At 36.6% G+C, this 15,724-nt stretch overlaps 1 protein-coding gene across 5 annotated transcripts in view; it reads right to left on the reverse strand.

Annotated features, from left to right (window-relative positions):
• The window catches only part of ITSN1 (intersectin 1), a 103,142-nt gene that overhangs the window by 54,412 nt on the left and 33,006 nt on the right, over positions 1 to 15,724 (reverse strand). For 4 of the 5 annotated variants that reach the window (XM_070944326.1, XM_070944324.1, XM_070944323.1 and 1 more), the window contains exons 9-13: positions 10,164 to 10,264; positions 6,489 to 6,552; positions 5,665 to 5,802; positions 2,435 to 2,550; positions 1,016 to 1,278 (exon numbers count right to left, since the gene is read on the reverse strand). In XM_070944326.1, the coding sequence (XP_070800427.1) occupies positions 1,016 to 1,278; positions 2,435 to 2,550; positions 5,665 to 5,802; positions 6,489 to 6,552; positions 10,164 to 10,264 (682 nt within the window). The remainder of the gene's footprint in view (positions 1 to 1,015; positions 1,279 to 2,434; positions 2,551 to 5,664; positions 5,803 to 6,488; positions 6,553 to 10,163; positions 10,265 to 15,724) is intronic. The other variant, XM_070944325.1, reaches the window with a different exon arrangement.

Below are 15,724 nucleotides of genomic sequence, written 5' to 3' on the forward strand. Positions count from 1 at the left end.
AATAATGTATAATACTTTATGTATTAATAGTTGTATTCATACAAACAGTGCAGATATATGTCTCCCTGTCATCTTCTTAACACAAAACTAGATATTAAGTAAGTCCTGGATTTCCTTCCCAGTATTTCCTTGGATCTTCACTGTAATTAAAATAGATTTTAATTAGACATTTGTGTGGTTATGCAAATTAACTCTCTCCAGGAATGCACAATTTATGAACGTAAGAAAAGTAGCCAGATTAAAAAGTTCCTATCCATTCAAATATTAGTATGTTAGTTCAAGTGTTATTCTACAGAACGAAAGATTATAGGTAGAAAGAAGGTTACAAGCAGAAGAATGAAAAACAAAAACATTTTTTCTATTAAAATGAACAGAGATTTACAAGATAGCTAATAACTAAATTAGTATACTAATTTAAAAAATCAGGCAATTTGATAATCAGGAAAAACCTGTTTGAAAGGCATAGGTGAACATTTTACAAAAGTTCAGTAACTAGCAATTAAATAATAATAAAAGCAACTATCAAATATTATTTGATATAAATGTGATTAAAATTTATTTTAATCAAATTTATATTTGATAAATAAGTTGCTAAATACTGTCCCCTGGTAGCAAGAAACATAGTGATCATGTGAGGTAAACAATGCCTTTTTAGAGACTCATTGTCCTTAAATTCCAAGCTGGCAAGGACTTTTTAAAGTTTCAGTACCAGACCATTTATTTATGCTTAAAAGATAAGCAGTGGGCAGCAATAGTTTAGATTCGATGCAACATAAAAGCCAAAGTTTACATGGTTATGATTTAGAGCCAAGTTAAGGAACCAATACTTATATATACACCTTTCTGACAAAATGTTGCAAAAACATTAAATAATTCCTTCCCCCATTTTGCCAAATATCTCATTTATATATTTTTGAAAAGAAAACAGAAAAAAGAAAAATAACAATATATTTATTTCCCAATATAAGTTTTTAACAAATGACAAATGAGTGTTCCTCTGAAAATATTTATTTACCTCACGCCTTTCTATTTCTTTCCTCCTTTCCTCTTCCCTTTGGCGTTCCAATTCTCTTTGTTTTTCTAATTGTTTTTCTAATTCCAGTTGTCTTTTCCGCTCCTGCTCCTGCCGTTCACGTTCCTTCCTTTCCTGCTCTGCCCTTTCCAACTGTGCAAGGCGCTCTTGCTCTTTTCTTTGTTGTTCCAAAAGAGCTTGTCTCCGCTTTTCAAGCTCTAGATTGCCACGTTCAAAGTTCTCACGTTTTTTATCTTCAAATGTAACTTTTAAAAAATGTTACAATTAGAATTCAGATGCATTTTGTGCATATATAAACATGAAGTTATATAGTCTATCTGGATATTTTTTTTGGTCTTTTTTTCTTTTAATGACCCCGTAATCCCTTGCATGGGGGTAGAGTCTGGGCAATTGAATGGAGCTAAGTGTTTACAGGCCGGATGCCCTTCCTGTCACCAATGCAGAGTTCGCAGCAGATATTTACTCATTGTGCCCAGAGAGCAAAATAGGGTCAAACTCACAGCCCCCTGATTGTGAGACGAGAGCTCCACCTCTAGGCTACTGCACCACTCATACAGTCTATCTGGAATGTACTTTAACATTCTAAAATCCTATATACAAACATCTGATCTTTATTATTCTTGTAAATGGATATATATAAGAAACACAATATTCCTTAACATTTTAGAGTTTAATAATGCTAAGGGCATTTCATAAGTGATAATTTGTCTTCCATGTACCACAGTTGGCAATCATAGACCTTAGCCAAAATTTCTTATGCATTTCTCTTCTATATGTCATAACCATTATATATACTTGATGCTATCAAATGGGAATTGGCCTCCGGCAAATAGATACTATCAGTTATGATTTGTGGAGCAGTAATTGGTTTACTAAAATTGGAATGATGAATCATAAAATAAACACTTTTATTAATAAGGACTCCCAAATCGAAAAAATACTCTGGCATGATCTTCATGATGCCAACGCTATTATAGTACAATTCTTCCTGGGTGCAAAGGTAATGTTGGAAATTCTAAATAATGTTGAAGAAATCATTTTCATGGCAATTTCCAGGAGTAGCATCAATCTACTCTGCTGCTAGAATGACTGTTTCTGAAATAATGTGAGCAACAGTCGCATTGCAGTCATCCTGATAGAAAAGCTAAGATGAAAAATATTATTGACATGACCTCTGCAAATATAGTTTTGTGTTCTATTTTACATAATCTCTTGGGGTTTTCTCAAACCAAAAAACACTGTAATAAAGGGTTCTTGATTCAAATGCAACCTATATCTCACACAACATAATTACCATAAAATACAACATATTTCTTAATTTCAAATAAACTCTGGTTTTCCATAATGTAGTATCTTTCAAAAATAGGCAGCCCAATTTTACTCATTAACATTTTCACTCACCGGGCAATTTCTTTTCCAGTTGCTGCTGTTCTTCTTCTAATACTGGTTCTTCTGGTAACCGCTGCTCTACAGACATTGAACTAGTGACAGATACACCACTGCCAGAACGAACTCTTCTATCAATAAAGAATACATTAAAATATATGCTCACACACAAAGCTACTGTTATTCATTCTAATATTATCATTTTATTTCCTACCCAACTATGCAGATAACTAATTTAAAGGTTAAAGTTCAAGATCATTAAACCTAAATAAACTGCAGGGCAGGACATTCATTGGAAACTAATACAATGGATGGATTCAACTTACAAAGCCATTTGATTGAAACAGTGATATAACAGTTTTGTCTGCAACAAGACTGTATGTGTTCATGATTTGGTAGTGAACAAGCAGGATGAACAAGCAAGAACAAGAAGTGAACAAGTAATGAACAAGCAGGAACAAGCAGCATAGAACTGAGACCTGGCAGAGGCAAGGAAGCAATGCTGCCATCTATTAAATTTGCCCATCTGGCTTGCAGGTTCTGCACCAATAATAAGAGAAGGAAGGTGGCATTGATCTAGTGTAACAACTCATCTATGACAGAATACCTTTCTATATAGTTACGCTCTAGGGAAAAGCTAGGAATCCTTTTGTGTACCAGGGTAAACCACCAGACCAAGAAGCAACTCCACAGGAAATTTGTGATTTATTAAAAGTAGGTGACCCTGGTACACAAAAGGATCCCTAGCTTTTCCCTACAACATAACTGCATAGAACTTGTTTTAGACTTAACCATGTTTAACTTGACACACTGGAAATGGATCTGGCCTATCTTTGTCAAGGTGATCTTTCTTTCTTTACAACTGGCTGCATTACTGCTCTTGAGGATCCCTTCCTGAATTCCGAGACCTGGTTGTCAACTTGGTGATGAATGTCGATACTGTAGTTTAGTTCTTCAATCTCTAGATGAATATTACTGGGTTGCGTTGGAGACCGGGCTGTGCAAGTGGCAGGCAAGGGCGCAGATTTGCACATCCCCTTCCTCCCCCCAGTCTGCAAAGACAGAAAGGTTGGGGACTGCTGGTTTTCCAAGGGCCTCTGGTAGAGGACGAAGCAGAAGCAATGCCCATGGTACAGAAGAATGCTGAGACTGAATTTGACCACATATAGGCAAATGTGGGCCTACTCTTTGGTGATAAGGTAGGCAAAGCATTCTAACTCCTCCTCTCTTATTATGTTTTAGGCTGCCATCCAGAGGCCATATTTGATGGTCAACTCACTTTTTTATAAGTGCTGCTCTGCTGATTTACCATTTGACTGCTCTGACAAATTTGTCAATAAAGTCACTCAAATTTGCTCTTATGTAGACACCACTTGATTGGAATCTAGGTGATGACTGGGGCATCACCTTGCCAGGTTTATTCTTTGAGGAAAGAATAGGGTTCTCTTTAGGTTCTCTTGACCATCTGGGGTGTGGATTTTTGCCCCTCTTGGACTCTTTGGGTAACTTTGGACTTCCCTGGATTTGGGAGGCTATCTCATTGTGGGAGGGGTCAATACTGGCAGTCTTTATAAAAAGGGTGTCAGCCCTGGAGGCCATCTTTTCTTTGGAGCTTCAGGGCTACCACACTTAGTGCCTGCACAAATGGGAGGGGAGATTTGCAAGGAGTGGTGAAGATATATAGCCATAACATTCTTTTCTCTGGAAGTCAAGGACATCCAGCCTGTACCTGGATGGGAGTCACTGGGGACTGTCTCCAGTTTGGGCGGTGGATTGATTGGATCATGTGACGGACGTCTGGGTGCAGGGGATGGGTCTTTGACTTTCTTTTGGGTGGGGAAAACCCGGGAACTTTCAGATTCGGGTTTTCCCAGATGTGCCAATATGACATCTCTAATAAAATGGATCTTTGAGGAATCACTCGGAGTCTTCTTTAGTTGGGGGTGTTACTTGGAACCCCGACAAAGGGATTGGTTCATCTCTTCTTTAAGAGACTCTAGAGATAATAAACTAATACTGTCCAGTCTCTAATCTTTATGTTTTGGTAAAGCTTGTTCAGATGCTGGATTTATGACCAATTACAGGGTCCACTAGAAGAAGCAGAATATGTGGACTCTTCAGTCAGGATTCAAATCCAGGTACAGGACAGAGACAGCACCAATCACTCTAATTAATGAACTCTGTTTGGTCAAAATGAGAGTAGTTCAATTTAATAATTTAATTTAATAATTTATTTGACAACTATATGAAATCTTAAACAGACTTAAACTTAACAGAAAGATAGAGCTATTGTTCCTCTATGGATGTTTTGCCTTTATATGGGATTCCACTGCTCTTGAAAGAGCACGTCCAAAATCTGAGGGGTCTTTTGGACTCACAGCTTTTGCTGGATCAGCAAATGGAGATGGTAGTGGAGGGGGGAAGCTTTGCCCAGCTTCAGTCTTGTGTGCTAGCTGCCATTTCACTTGCGTCATGAGGGTCTGACTGCAGTGGCCCACAACCTCATCACTGCCTGATTTAACTGTTATAACAAGCTTTATCTAGGTCTTCCTTTAAAAAACCACTCAAAAGCTTCAGTTAATGTAAAATTCAGTGGCCTGTAATCTAACAAATGTTTGCCAGTGGACAGACATTACACCTGCCTTGTGAGCCCTGCAATGGATTATTAGTTTCTGGATGCATTTTAGCATGCTGGCTTTAACCCATAAATTATGGCTTGCTGGCTTGTTTGCTTGTTTATTCCAAAGATGGGCAGCCATATTCTTATATGGCTGCCCATCTTGTAAAAAGGCTGGGTAGCTTGATATCAGTTTATCTGCAGTACCACATCTCCCTATTAGAGTCAGCCTAATTGTGTTGCATTTACTGGTTAGGGGGTCAAAACCCATAATCACTGTATTTCCATGATGGGGCTGAGCATCTCAAATAGCTTTCCATTGGATGTTAGTTTGTCCCCAACCTTATCTGTCTTCTGGAAAAAATAAAAAAACAGAGCTTTTCTTCAGGATTTTTTTTTAGGGGGAAGGGGGGAGATACTGGGTATTACATTCAGTGACAGTCTGTTTATGATTGCAGAATAATATAAATTTGATTAATAAATTTAGACAAAAAAACCCCTCTCTAAACTAGAAGAAATGACAGGCTTGGACATTATATTCCTTACATCTATTCTAAAGTACAGCAAAGTCATGAGTAGAATTCCAAAGATAAAATTCAGCATCAAAATGAAAAGTTGTAAATTTTACCTAAATGAAGGGGGAATATATTCTGGGGATAACACAGGTGGCAATGGCTGTCCTGACATAGCCATATCGATTAAATGCATAGCTAGAATAAACTCTTCTGCTGTCAGTTTTCCATCTTGATCAATATCTGAAAGATTCCTATTGAGGAGGAAAAAGAGTTAAGTACATTTTCACTATTTCTTTTTCTATTAACGCTAAACTAAGAAGAAGGAAGAGACTATGTTCTTAGTGCTCCCAGTTACCTTACTCAAGATTTACTCATTAAATAATCTATGTGCCCATGCATATACAGTTTTTTGCGTCTCTTTTTGCATTTAATCCCTCTGTCCTATTTTCTACTTGGCATCATATAGCTATTATTAGAGATGTACTGCTCTTTACTTCCACATTTAAAAAGGTGATTTGGGAGAGGAAGGATATGCACAGCACACCTGTTGGCTTTATCTTTTCCTGGACTTGCATGGTAGCTATTCAATTCCAAGTAAATCAAGAAGATGCAAACAATAAACGCACACTCATGCCAAGGCATTTTCTCTGTAGCTTTTCTTATATCTTTTTCAGCTTCAGATCTAAAGTGAAGCTCTCCCTTTATATTTGTAGCTCTTTTAAATTGGGAACATGGTGATAATTCATATTCTGTTACATAGGCAAGAGACCATTAAGAGGTATGTTTGGAACAAATTCTAAAATAATTTATTGAAATAAGCATTTTTCTGTTCAAAAGTCTATCCTAAAGTTTGTTGATAATTTAAATCTGAAATAAAGCAAGCTAGTGAGATCTGGAAAACAAACTGATGATAAACAATTTTATGAAGAACATTTACCATATTGTAGCCAACTGAGCCTGTGGTAAACTTGACTGCATAAGGATAGTTCTTGCTTGTGGACCTAGTAAATGGGAAACATGCCACAATGGTATATTTTAATGCATAATTTTTAAAACGGTTGTCTTGATTTTATTTATTTTTATTTATTTATTCAAATTTAGTAGCTGCCCAAGTCCAGTAGACTCTGATGAAATATTTATATATAGAAAAGAAAAAAATCTTTTCTATTCCAAAGAAATGTAAAAACAGCTCTTAATACCTACTTTCCTGAAGATTATCAACATGTTTTAATGGCAAAGGGAAATGTTTCTAATTGATGGAACGATTAGTTCTACAGCTTTGTATATTACATTTTATGTATGTATACATAAAGATATTTCCAATAATAACAATAAAACTTGTTGGTTAAAAAAGATGCTACTGTCTGATTTCTGCTGCTATATACATGACTAACATTTCCATATTATGATTTTTTGCACAGGGCCTCAATAAAAGTTATAGAGTGTTCACAGGATAAAGGAGGCTCACATATCAAAACTAAAACTATTTTAGAAAGGTAGGAAACAACAGTGATAAATGTAATTCAAAAGTGAAGTGACAACTGCTCTAGCTATCTAGAAACAGATGATCTGCAAATACTGCTCCATTCCTGAGTATCACATTCTGGACTCATTTACATTTTGAACATGTTTCAGAAGACAATCTTTAATATGTTAAGACTTAACGCACTTCATATATACCATATTTCTTTTTAAGAATATTGATGAAAGCTAAGGAATAAGAGGCTTTCTTTAGAGCCCAATTTCTACTACTAAGTTAAGTATTTATAACAAAAAAAAAAAAAATGAAAAGGGAAATATATCATATTGCTTTCATATGCACAGCATAGATTCAGTCTACTATTATGATTTGCAATTGAAGTAATGTTGTACCTCAGTAATGGTAATGCAAAATACTTAATTTCATTTCATCTAACCAAACTATATGTTGTAATGTTGAAATAGTTTTGGCCTTAAAAATATTTCACCTAACAGTCACAATAAGGGAATGGAAGCAGGCAAATACACATAAACTTGCCAAAGCACTTGCAATAGTTAAAGAGCCCTAATCAGGTTAACATTTTGTTTGACATCTGTTCATCCAGTCTGGCCAATCCAGACTGGTCCTCAAGAAACAGTCTGTCAAAAGTTCCCTTCCCTTTTATTGCCTTCAAATATGGATATGACAGCAGGCCTTCTCTATAATAGCTCCCACCTTATGGAATATTTCCCCATGGAAGTCGGTGGAGCATCCATTTTGCAACAATTCTAGAAACAGGTTAAAACCTACAGTTGCAAGAAAAAGTATCTGAACCCCTTGGGATTATGTGGAGTTTTGCATGAATTGGTCATAAAATGTGCTCTGAACTTCATGTAAGTCACAACAATAGAAAAACACAGTCTGCTTAAAATAATACGACACAAACATTACATGTTGCCATGGTTTAATTGAACATAACATGTAAACATTCACAGTGCAGGGAGGAAAAGGTATGTTCACATACCTTTGGACTTAATAACTGGTTGACCCTCCTTTGGCAGCAATAACCTCAACCAAACGTTTCCTGTAGTTGCAGATGAGACCTGCACAACGATCTGGAGTAATTTTGAACCTCTCCTCTTCACAAAACTGTTTCAGTGTAGCAATATTCTTGGGATGTCTGGTGTGAATCGCTCTCTTAAGGTCATGCCACAGCATTTCAATCAGGTTGAGGTCAGGACTCTGACTGGGCCACTCCAGAAGGCGTATTCTGTGCTGTTGAAGCCATTTTTTTGTTGAATTACTTGTATGCTTTGGGTCATTGTCCTGTTGCATCACCCATCCTCTGCGGCGCTTCAGTTAGCGGACAGATGGTCGTACGTTTTCCTGCAAAATGTCTTGATAAACTCTGGAATTCATTTTCCCATCAATGACAACAATCCGTCCAGGCCCTGAGGCAGCAAAGCAGCCCCAAACCATGATGCTCCCTCCGCCAAGTTTTACAGTGGGGATGAGGTTTTGATGTTGGTGTGCTGTGCCTTTTTTTCTCCACGCATAGTGTTGTGTGTTCTTCCCAAACAACTCAATTTTGGTTTCATCTGTCCACAGTATATTTTGCCAGTAGTGCTGTGGAACATCCAGGTGCTCTTTTGCAAACTTCAAACGTCCTGCAATATTTTTTTTGAACAGCAATGGCTTCCTCCGTGGTATCCTCCCACGTACTCCATTCTTGTTTAATGTTTTCCTTATTGTAGACATGTCAACAAAAATGTTAGCATGTGCCAGAGATTTCTGTAGGTCTTTAGCTGACACTCTAGGATTCTTCTTTACCTCATGAAGCATTCTGCGCTGTGCTCTTGCAGTCATTTTTACAGGACGACCACGCCTAGGGAGAGTAGCAACAGTGCTAAACTTTCTCCATTTGTAGACAGTCTGTCTTACCGTGGATACATGAACATCAAGGCTTTTGGAGATACTTTTGTAACCCTTTCCAGCTTCATGCAAGTCAACAATTCTTGATCGTAGGTCTTCTGAGAGCTCTTTTCTGCGAGGCATGGTTCACATCAGACAGTGCTTCTTGAAACCAGTAAACCCAAAACAGGTGTGTGTTTTTAAAGGGCAGGACAGCAACACATCCAATATCATCACACTGATTGGAGTCAAGGTTGGCTCACTCCTAGCTCCAATTAGCTCTTGGAGAAGTCATTAGGCTAGGTGCTCGCATACTTTTTCCTCCCTGCACTGTGAATGTTTACATGTTATGTTCAATTAAACCACGGCAACATCTAATGTTTGTGTAGTATTATTTTAAGCAGACTGTGTTTTTCTATTGTTGTGACTTAGATGAAGTTCAGAGCACACTTTATGACCAATTCATGCAAAACTCCACGTAATCCCAAGGGGTTCACATACTTTTTCTTGCAACTGTATACCATACAGTTTTGATTGTTACAGGATTATTTTTGTTTGTGGCGATTATTTTTTGATTTTGACTTTGTTTTTATGTCCTGATTATTTATGCCTTTAGATTTTTTTTGCTAATGTTGTAGGGTGCTGTGTCTCCTTTAGAATTGCCATGGGGTTGTGATTACTGTAACAATAAATAAAATGCTTTAAAAACTGTATTATTATTTTTTTAAAAACGGTGAGACATTGTTAAAAGAGCTATTTTTGTATTTGACCAGAAAGACATTACCACGAACTGCTCTATGGGAAAAACAATTTTAAAAGTGTGTTTATCTAATACTATCGACAAGGTTCTTAATTTAAACTATTTATATTGGTTGCAAGCAGCTGTAAGAGGATTTTGGTCTGAAAGATTACAGTTAAATAAATAAATAAAATAGCTGAATCAAATCAAAGTCCCAACATATGTTTTCCAAAAGAGGCCAACAAGATGCTGGCTCACTTTTATTTCCCTAATAGTTAGCATTCAGAGACATAGCACTTCTAAATCCAGAAGTTCCCCTTCACCAATATAACTAATATCTCATTGATTGGCATGACTTTTTAACTACTGCATTACACAAGTTCCAAAGTATTTACCAGAATTAATCAAACCAAACATATTTTAAAACTGAATATACTTTAAATGAATTTTATTTAAACTGAATATAATTTTGAAAGTGTTCATTAAAATGCATGTCTTAGTACCTGTTAAATGTCCACTCATTGTTTTATCATGACTATTGAATAGCTGCCTGTATTTTAGTCTTGATGACTGAGGAACAGCCCACTCTACTGCCGGAGATGCACTGGAATGATAAAACAGAGACAATAAACCACAGCTCCAAGAATACTAAATTCTAGATTAGATTTTTTAAAAAGTAACTTTCTCTTTGTTCTTTAACATTTTAATACCACTGAAGTGTCACTTAAGTTACCATTTTACATCTACCTTGGATCGATAGAATTTATTTCTGCAAAGAGGGATTAGCACTGTGAAAACACCTTAAAAAATCAGCATACTTCTCACTAAGTTCTTTTAAAAGATATATTTTCATTTTTGCTTTCTGTAGTGTGGTTTTTTACAGTTCTTTTAGCATTATGCCACAAATGTTTGTTATAATGAATCTTTCCATTAAATGTTCCTTTAATATATATTCATAATTTTCTCTTTTTAACTACTTGGATTTTTCATCGTAATTATCTTCTCCTGACCATTTTAAAGCATCCACATGTTTCCAATATTACCAGTACAATACATGAACAGTATGTAGTTTCTAGTAAGATCAGATCATTAAACATACTTATCACCAAATCATTGCACTAGCGGTTTAAAAAGTACTTGATGTGAAACACAGATTAAAAGCTTAACATGATATCAAAAAATAGGTCACACTTTGAACTATGAGACCAGTTCAAGACTCAAACCATGACGTGCTTCCATGTAATACTTTCAATATTCTTTCTTATTCCTACTGTTTGGCATTATCCTTTCCCAATCTGTTCTACTTTTAAGTTTCCAAGTAGAACAGATTTGAAAGAGACCATTTAGCAGTGGTGGCATTCAAATAATTTAATAACCGGTTCTCTGCCCTAATGACTGGCTGGGTGGATGTGGCCGGGGTGGGTGTGGCCAGGGTGGACGTGACAGCACTCAGCCTCCTGCAGCACTCTGCCAGCCAAAACAGGGTGCGGGGGTTAATTACAAAATGTGGGCTTTGCTTTGTGACATCCAGATCCAGCAAGCAAAGGGCGTGAACTGCACAGAAAATACATTTTGTTTGGTTATGAAGAAATATCCCCAAAGTCAGATGTACACTAAATGTAGACTGACTTTTAGCTAAACACCTCCCCAGCAAACAGCAAATTTTGAAGCTCCAGGTAAAGAGGATTCATTTTAGGATGACTAACCACAATTTGCATGTTGGAGGTTCCTAAAGGAATCCCGTTTTGGGCCTCGAAGGCCTCCTGTACCACCCTGGAAGCCAAAACGGGGCGGGGGGCGTGACACCCCCTGTGCCCCATTTTGGGGCTGGACTCCTGGGAGGGGAGGGGCCAGCCAAAGGTGGAATTAGCCAGTTCTCCAAACTGGGCAAAAAGTTAACAACCAATTCGCCTTAACTGGTGCGAACCAGCTGAATCATACCTCTGCCATTTAGACTATCAAATCAACCCCTCCCCTCCTTAGTGCCATAATCCAAATTAAAACATCTTGGTCAGTTGGCTATCTAACCTCCACAATAACTGATTTTACTGTGAACCTGCTTTTACTGCTCAAAAGGTTTTTTTCTCTTCCCTCCTGTGATTTTAATTCAATAGAAGAAGGCCAACATGTTTCTCTTTAGTTTTCTCATGCTTAATATAATCATTTCCTTTAATTTCTTTTCATAGGATTTCATTATTAATCCGTGGATATCTTTGTGGAAGTTTTTTTAATGTGTTCTAGTTTATTCTGAATCTTTTCTAAAATGTAGCTGGATTTCAAGGTAAAGTCTTACCGAAGCATACTATACAATTATTTCCTATTATTTGAAAATAATATTCTTATTGGTGCAACCTAAAATAGACTTTGCTTTTTTTCCCCCTACAGCCACATCATTCTACTACCTCGTTATCTGATTGTAGTCAATCACCATTCCAACCTATTTTTTTTATAAGTGTTCTTATCAAGCCATGTATCTTCAATATCTGTGCATTTGAATTTTTGTTTAAGTTCTTTGTATTTCTCTCTACTAAAATATTTTCATATTTATAGATTTTATAAGACACTTATACATTTATAAAGAACATTTCTCAAATATCTCATCCCCAAAAGATATCACCCTTGTGTATCTCTAGCACATATGTCATTTATTTCACAACCTCTCCAACACCACAAGGTCCAATATTTGAATATCTGAAAACATTTTCTGGGAGTACTGTCCCATCTATCAATTATTTCCGGTCCCACCAGAGCCTGGGGAGAGCAAAAAATGGGCCTTCTGGTCCCACTGGAAGTTGGCAAACGGGTCATTTTCGGCCTCCTGAGGGCCTCTGGGGGGTGGAAAAGGCCGTTTTTGCCCTCCCCAGACTCCTAGAAAGGCTCTGGAGCCTGGGGAGAGCAAAAAATGGTCCTTCCAGTCCCACGGGTGGGATCAGCCAGAAGTGGGATTAGCTAGTTCTCTGAATTTGGCAAAAAGTTAATAACCGGTTTGCCTGAACCAGTGCAAGCCGGCTGCATCCCACCTCTGTATTCATATCAGTAAGAAGATACTATTCAATATCATATGACTTTTGTCCCCTCAAACCTTTTCTATTAAGAGAAACTATTTTCAAGTCAACTGTCTATAAAGGAAGGTACATCATTACCATTATCCATATAGTTTGTCTGCATTTTTAAACTTGTTTTATTTTAAGTATTGAATCTGTGATTTCTTTTACTGTCTCCTTTACGTTCTTTAGAAGAATTGCAAACTGAGACTGTTAAATCATAGGCAATATGCTGAACCCAAGAAGAGTTGTAGAAAAGGAAAATGTTCCTAGATTTTTCTCCAAGTTGTTGTTCATGGTGAATTGTAAAGACCACCAATAACACAATCTATTTTTAATATAAATAAGTAATAAAATGTTCTCTGGTAGAATTTTGGAAAAAGTGCAAAGAAGAGTAACTAAGATGATTAAAGGCCTGGAGACTAAAACATTTGAAGAACGGTTGCAGGATTTGGGTTTGGCTACTCTAGAGAAAAGAAGGCCTAGAGGGGACAAGATAGCAGTATTCCAGTATTTTGGAGCCTGCCACAAAGTGGAGGAGGTCGATTTATTTTCCAATGCACCAGACAAGAAACAATGGATGGAAACTAATCAAGAAGAGAAACAACCTGGAATTAAGGAAAAACTTCCTAACAGTGAGGACAATTAACCAGTGGAATAGCTTGCCTTCAGACCTTGTGGGCACTCCATCACTGGAGGTTTTTAAAAAGAGACTGGACAGTCACTTGTCTGAAATGGTATAGGATCTCCAGCTTGAGTAGGGGGTTGGACTAGAACACCTCCAAGGTCCCTTCCAGCTACTCTGATGATGAATTAAAGCTATGTTTCTACTTATACCGATAGTTCTTTTTAAATTATCTATTTTATACATTTTTTTCCTTCTCTAATATATTCAAGGAAAATGAATATGTCCTAGGTGTAATTTGAGTTCTTTATGTTGTTGTTGCCAACTATTTTTTTTCTATTTCTTTAAACTTATTTTAGCTCATCTTCATCCTGGGTCTGTACTTCTAGATCTACTCACTATAGCAGGGGTGTCAAACTCGCATTGTCACCGTGGTGTCATGTGACATATCAGGATTTTTTCCCCCTTCGCTAAACCGGGTGGGGGCAGGGCCAGCACATGACGCATTTGGCCCACGACTGAGAGTTTGACACCCCTGCATTATAGCAAACCTAAATTCCACTTTAAGAACATTGTTACTTCATCTCATCTGGTAGAAGTTTGTACAGCTTCATTGTTCAAAATAATGAATTTCTATCCCAATTGTGGCTACTACAAGCATGATGCAGAAACTAATGTTAGCCTGGGTTTCATTGGTTTTCCAAAATCTTTCACTTAGATCTGTATTTCTTGCTATCTTAATGAGCTGCAATTTAACTGAGTTGACTTCTAGGAGTTTGTAGTTTACTCTAAAGGAAGTTATAATTTAAAAATAAGATAAAAACAAATCTTGTCAAACTGATTCCAACAAATTCATGCTGACTTTTAGTAACAATTTTAAGGCATTTATGATTCCATGGACTGATATCAAACTAAATGATCTATAGCTCTTGGTTTTATACCCTGGTCCCATTGCAGTCCTTGCAGGAGTGTGTTACCAACTGACATGATTTTTTTCTTTGTGTTTTATAAAGCACAATTGCATTTTTTTTTTACTGCTTAAGAATTTATCAGTCCTATATTCCATTCTACAAGGCAGCTTTTTATTCCCTTTGACATTCAGAGACTGTTTAATTGGCAAGATTAACTCAAAACTCCTGTTAGCACTCCCTGTTTTCTTGCTCAGTGAGCTCGCTCTCTTGAACCTAGCAGCCTTTAATTCTTTTACAGTCTCTATTTTCTCAGCAGGGAACAGTCCTTCAGTCACTCATATTAGGCAAACAGCAAGTCACAGGAAAGAAAAAAAAATACATCTTACAGCTGAACATGCAAACTCTAATAGCACACAGCCTCTCTGGTTACTTCTCTCTGTTAACTTGGTTCTAATGCAGATAGAGATACTGAGAGATAGCTAAAAAGAGCCAGTCCCATTGATCTTAGACAACTTTAAATTCTTGGCAGAAGATTAATTGCTATAGTCTATAGAGGCCTCCCAACATACTCTATGAATACTAGCATAGCTACTAAGAGGCTTCATTGAAACAAATGTTAAAATAGAAGACCATATTAATCTCCAAAACAAGACTATATACAGTGGTGGGATTCAAGTAATTTAACAACCGATTCTCTGCCCTAATTATTTCTTCCAACAACCAGTTTGCCAAAGTTAACAACCGGTTCTCCTGAAGTGGTGCGAACTGGCTGAATCTCACCACTGACTATATATGAATAAGAATTACTAACACCTTTCAAAATAAATCTGAAAGGACATATCTCGGAATTTAAATTACTTAAATTTAATAACATACAACATATTATCATTTGCAACTCACATCTTTATTCTTTTTTTTTTTATTGAAAAAGTTTTCAAATACAAATTTTTCCCCACATTTTTCTCCCCCCCTCCTCCCTAACCCCCCCTCACCACCCATCCCCCCCGTGATTTCTTCACAACAAAAACCTAATTCATAACAGATTATATAATATTTTACCATCCCCTTACTCCCTCCTCTAAATACTGACCCTTACTTACTAATAATATTATTAATATTATTACTTCCCCCTTTTACCATACATTTCAAAATATCATTCTACTATAACATTGCATAATAACTTCTAATTTAACATAATAATATTATTATAACTCCCAATTTAACAGTAATCTGCCCTTTTACTCCTCCCCCATACTTATATCTGTATATTAATACAACATTTCATAACAACCTTCCACTTTAAAACTATATAATAAGTCCTGCTTTAACATTTAATCTTTTGTGTATATTAATATAACATTTCAAAGCAGCCTTCCCCATAAATCCTAATTTAGTATTTATTCAGCTCCATCCATTTGCTCCACTCCCATAAATATATCACTTAAGCATCCCTTTTCTTAAACTAAACAATCAGTAAATTAACC

Source organism: Pituophis catenifer, unplaced genomic scaffold, assembly GCF_029215685.1.
Source record: "Pituophis catenifer annectens isolate HBS135680 unplaced genomic scaffold, rPitCat1.0.hap2 SCAF_4, whole genome shotgun sequence".
Classification (NCBI taxonomy): domain Eukaryota; kingdom Metazoa; phylum Chordata; class Lepidosauria; order Squamata; family Colubridae; genus Pituophis; species Pituophis catenifer.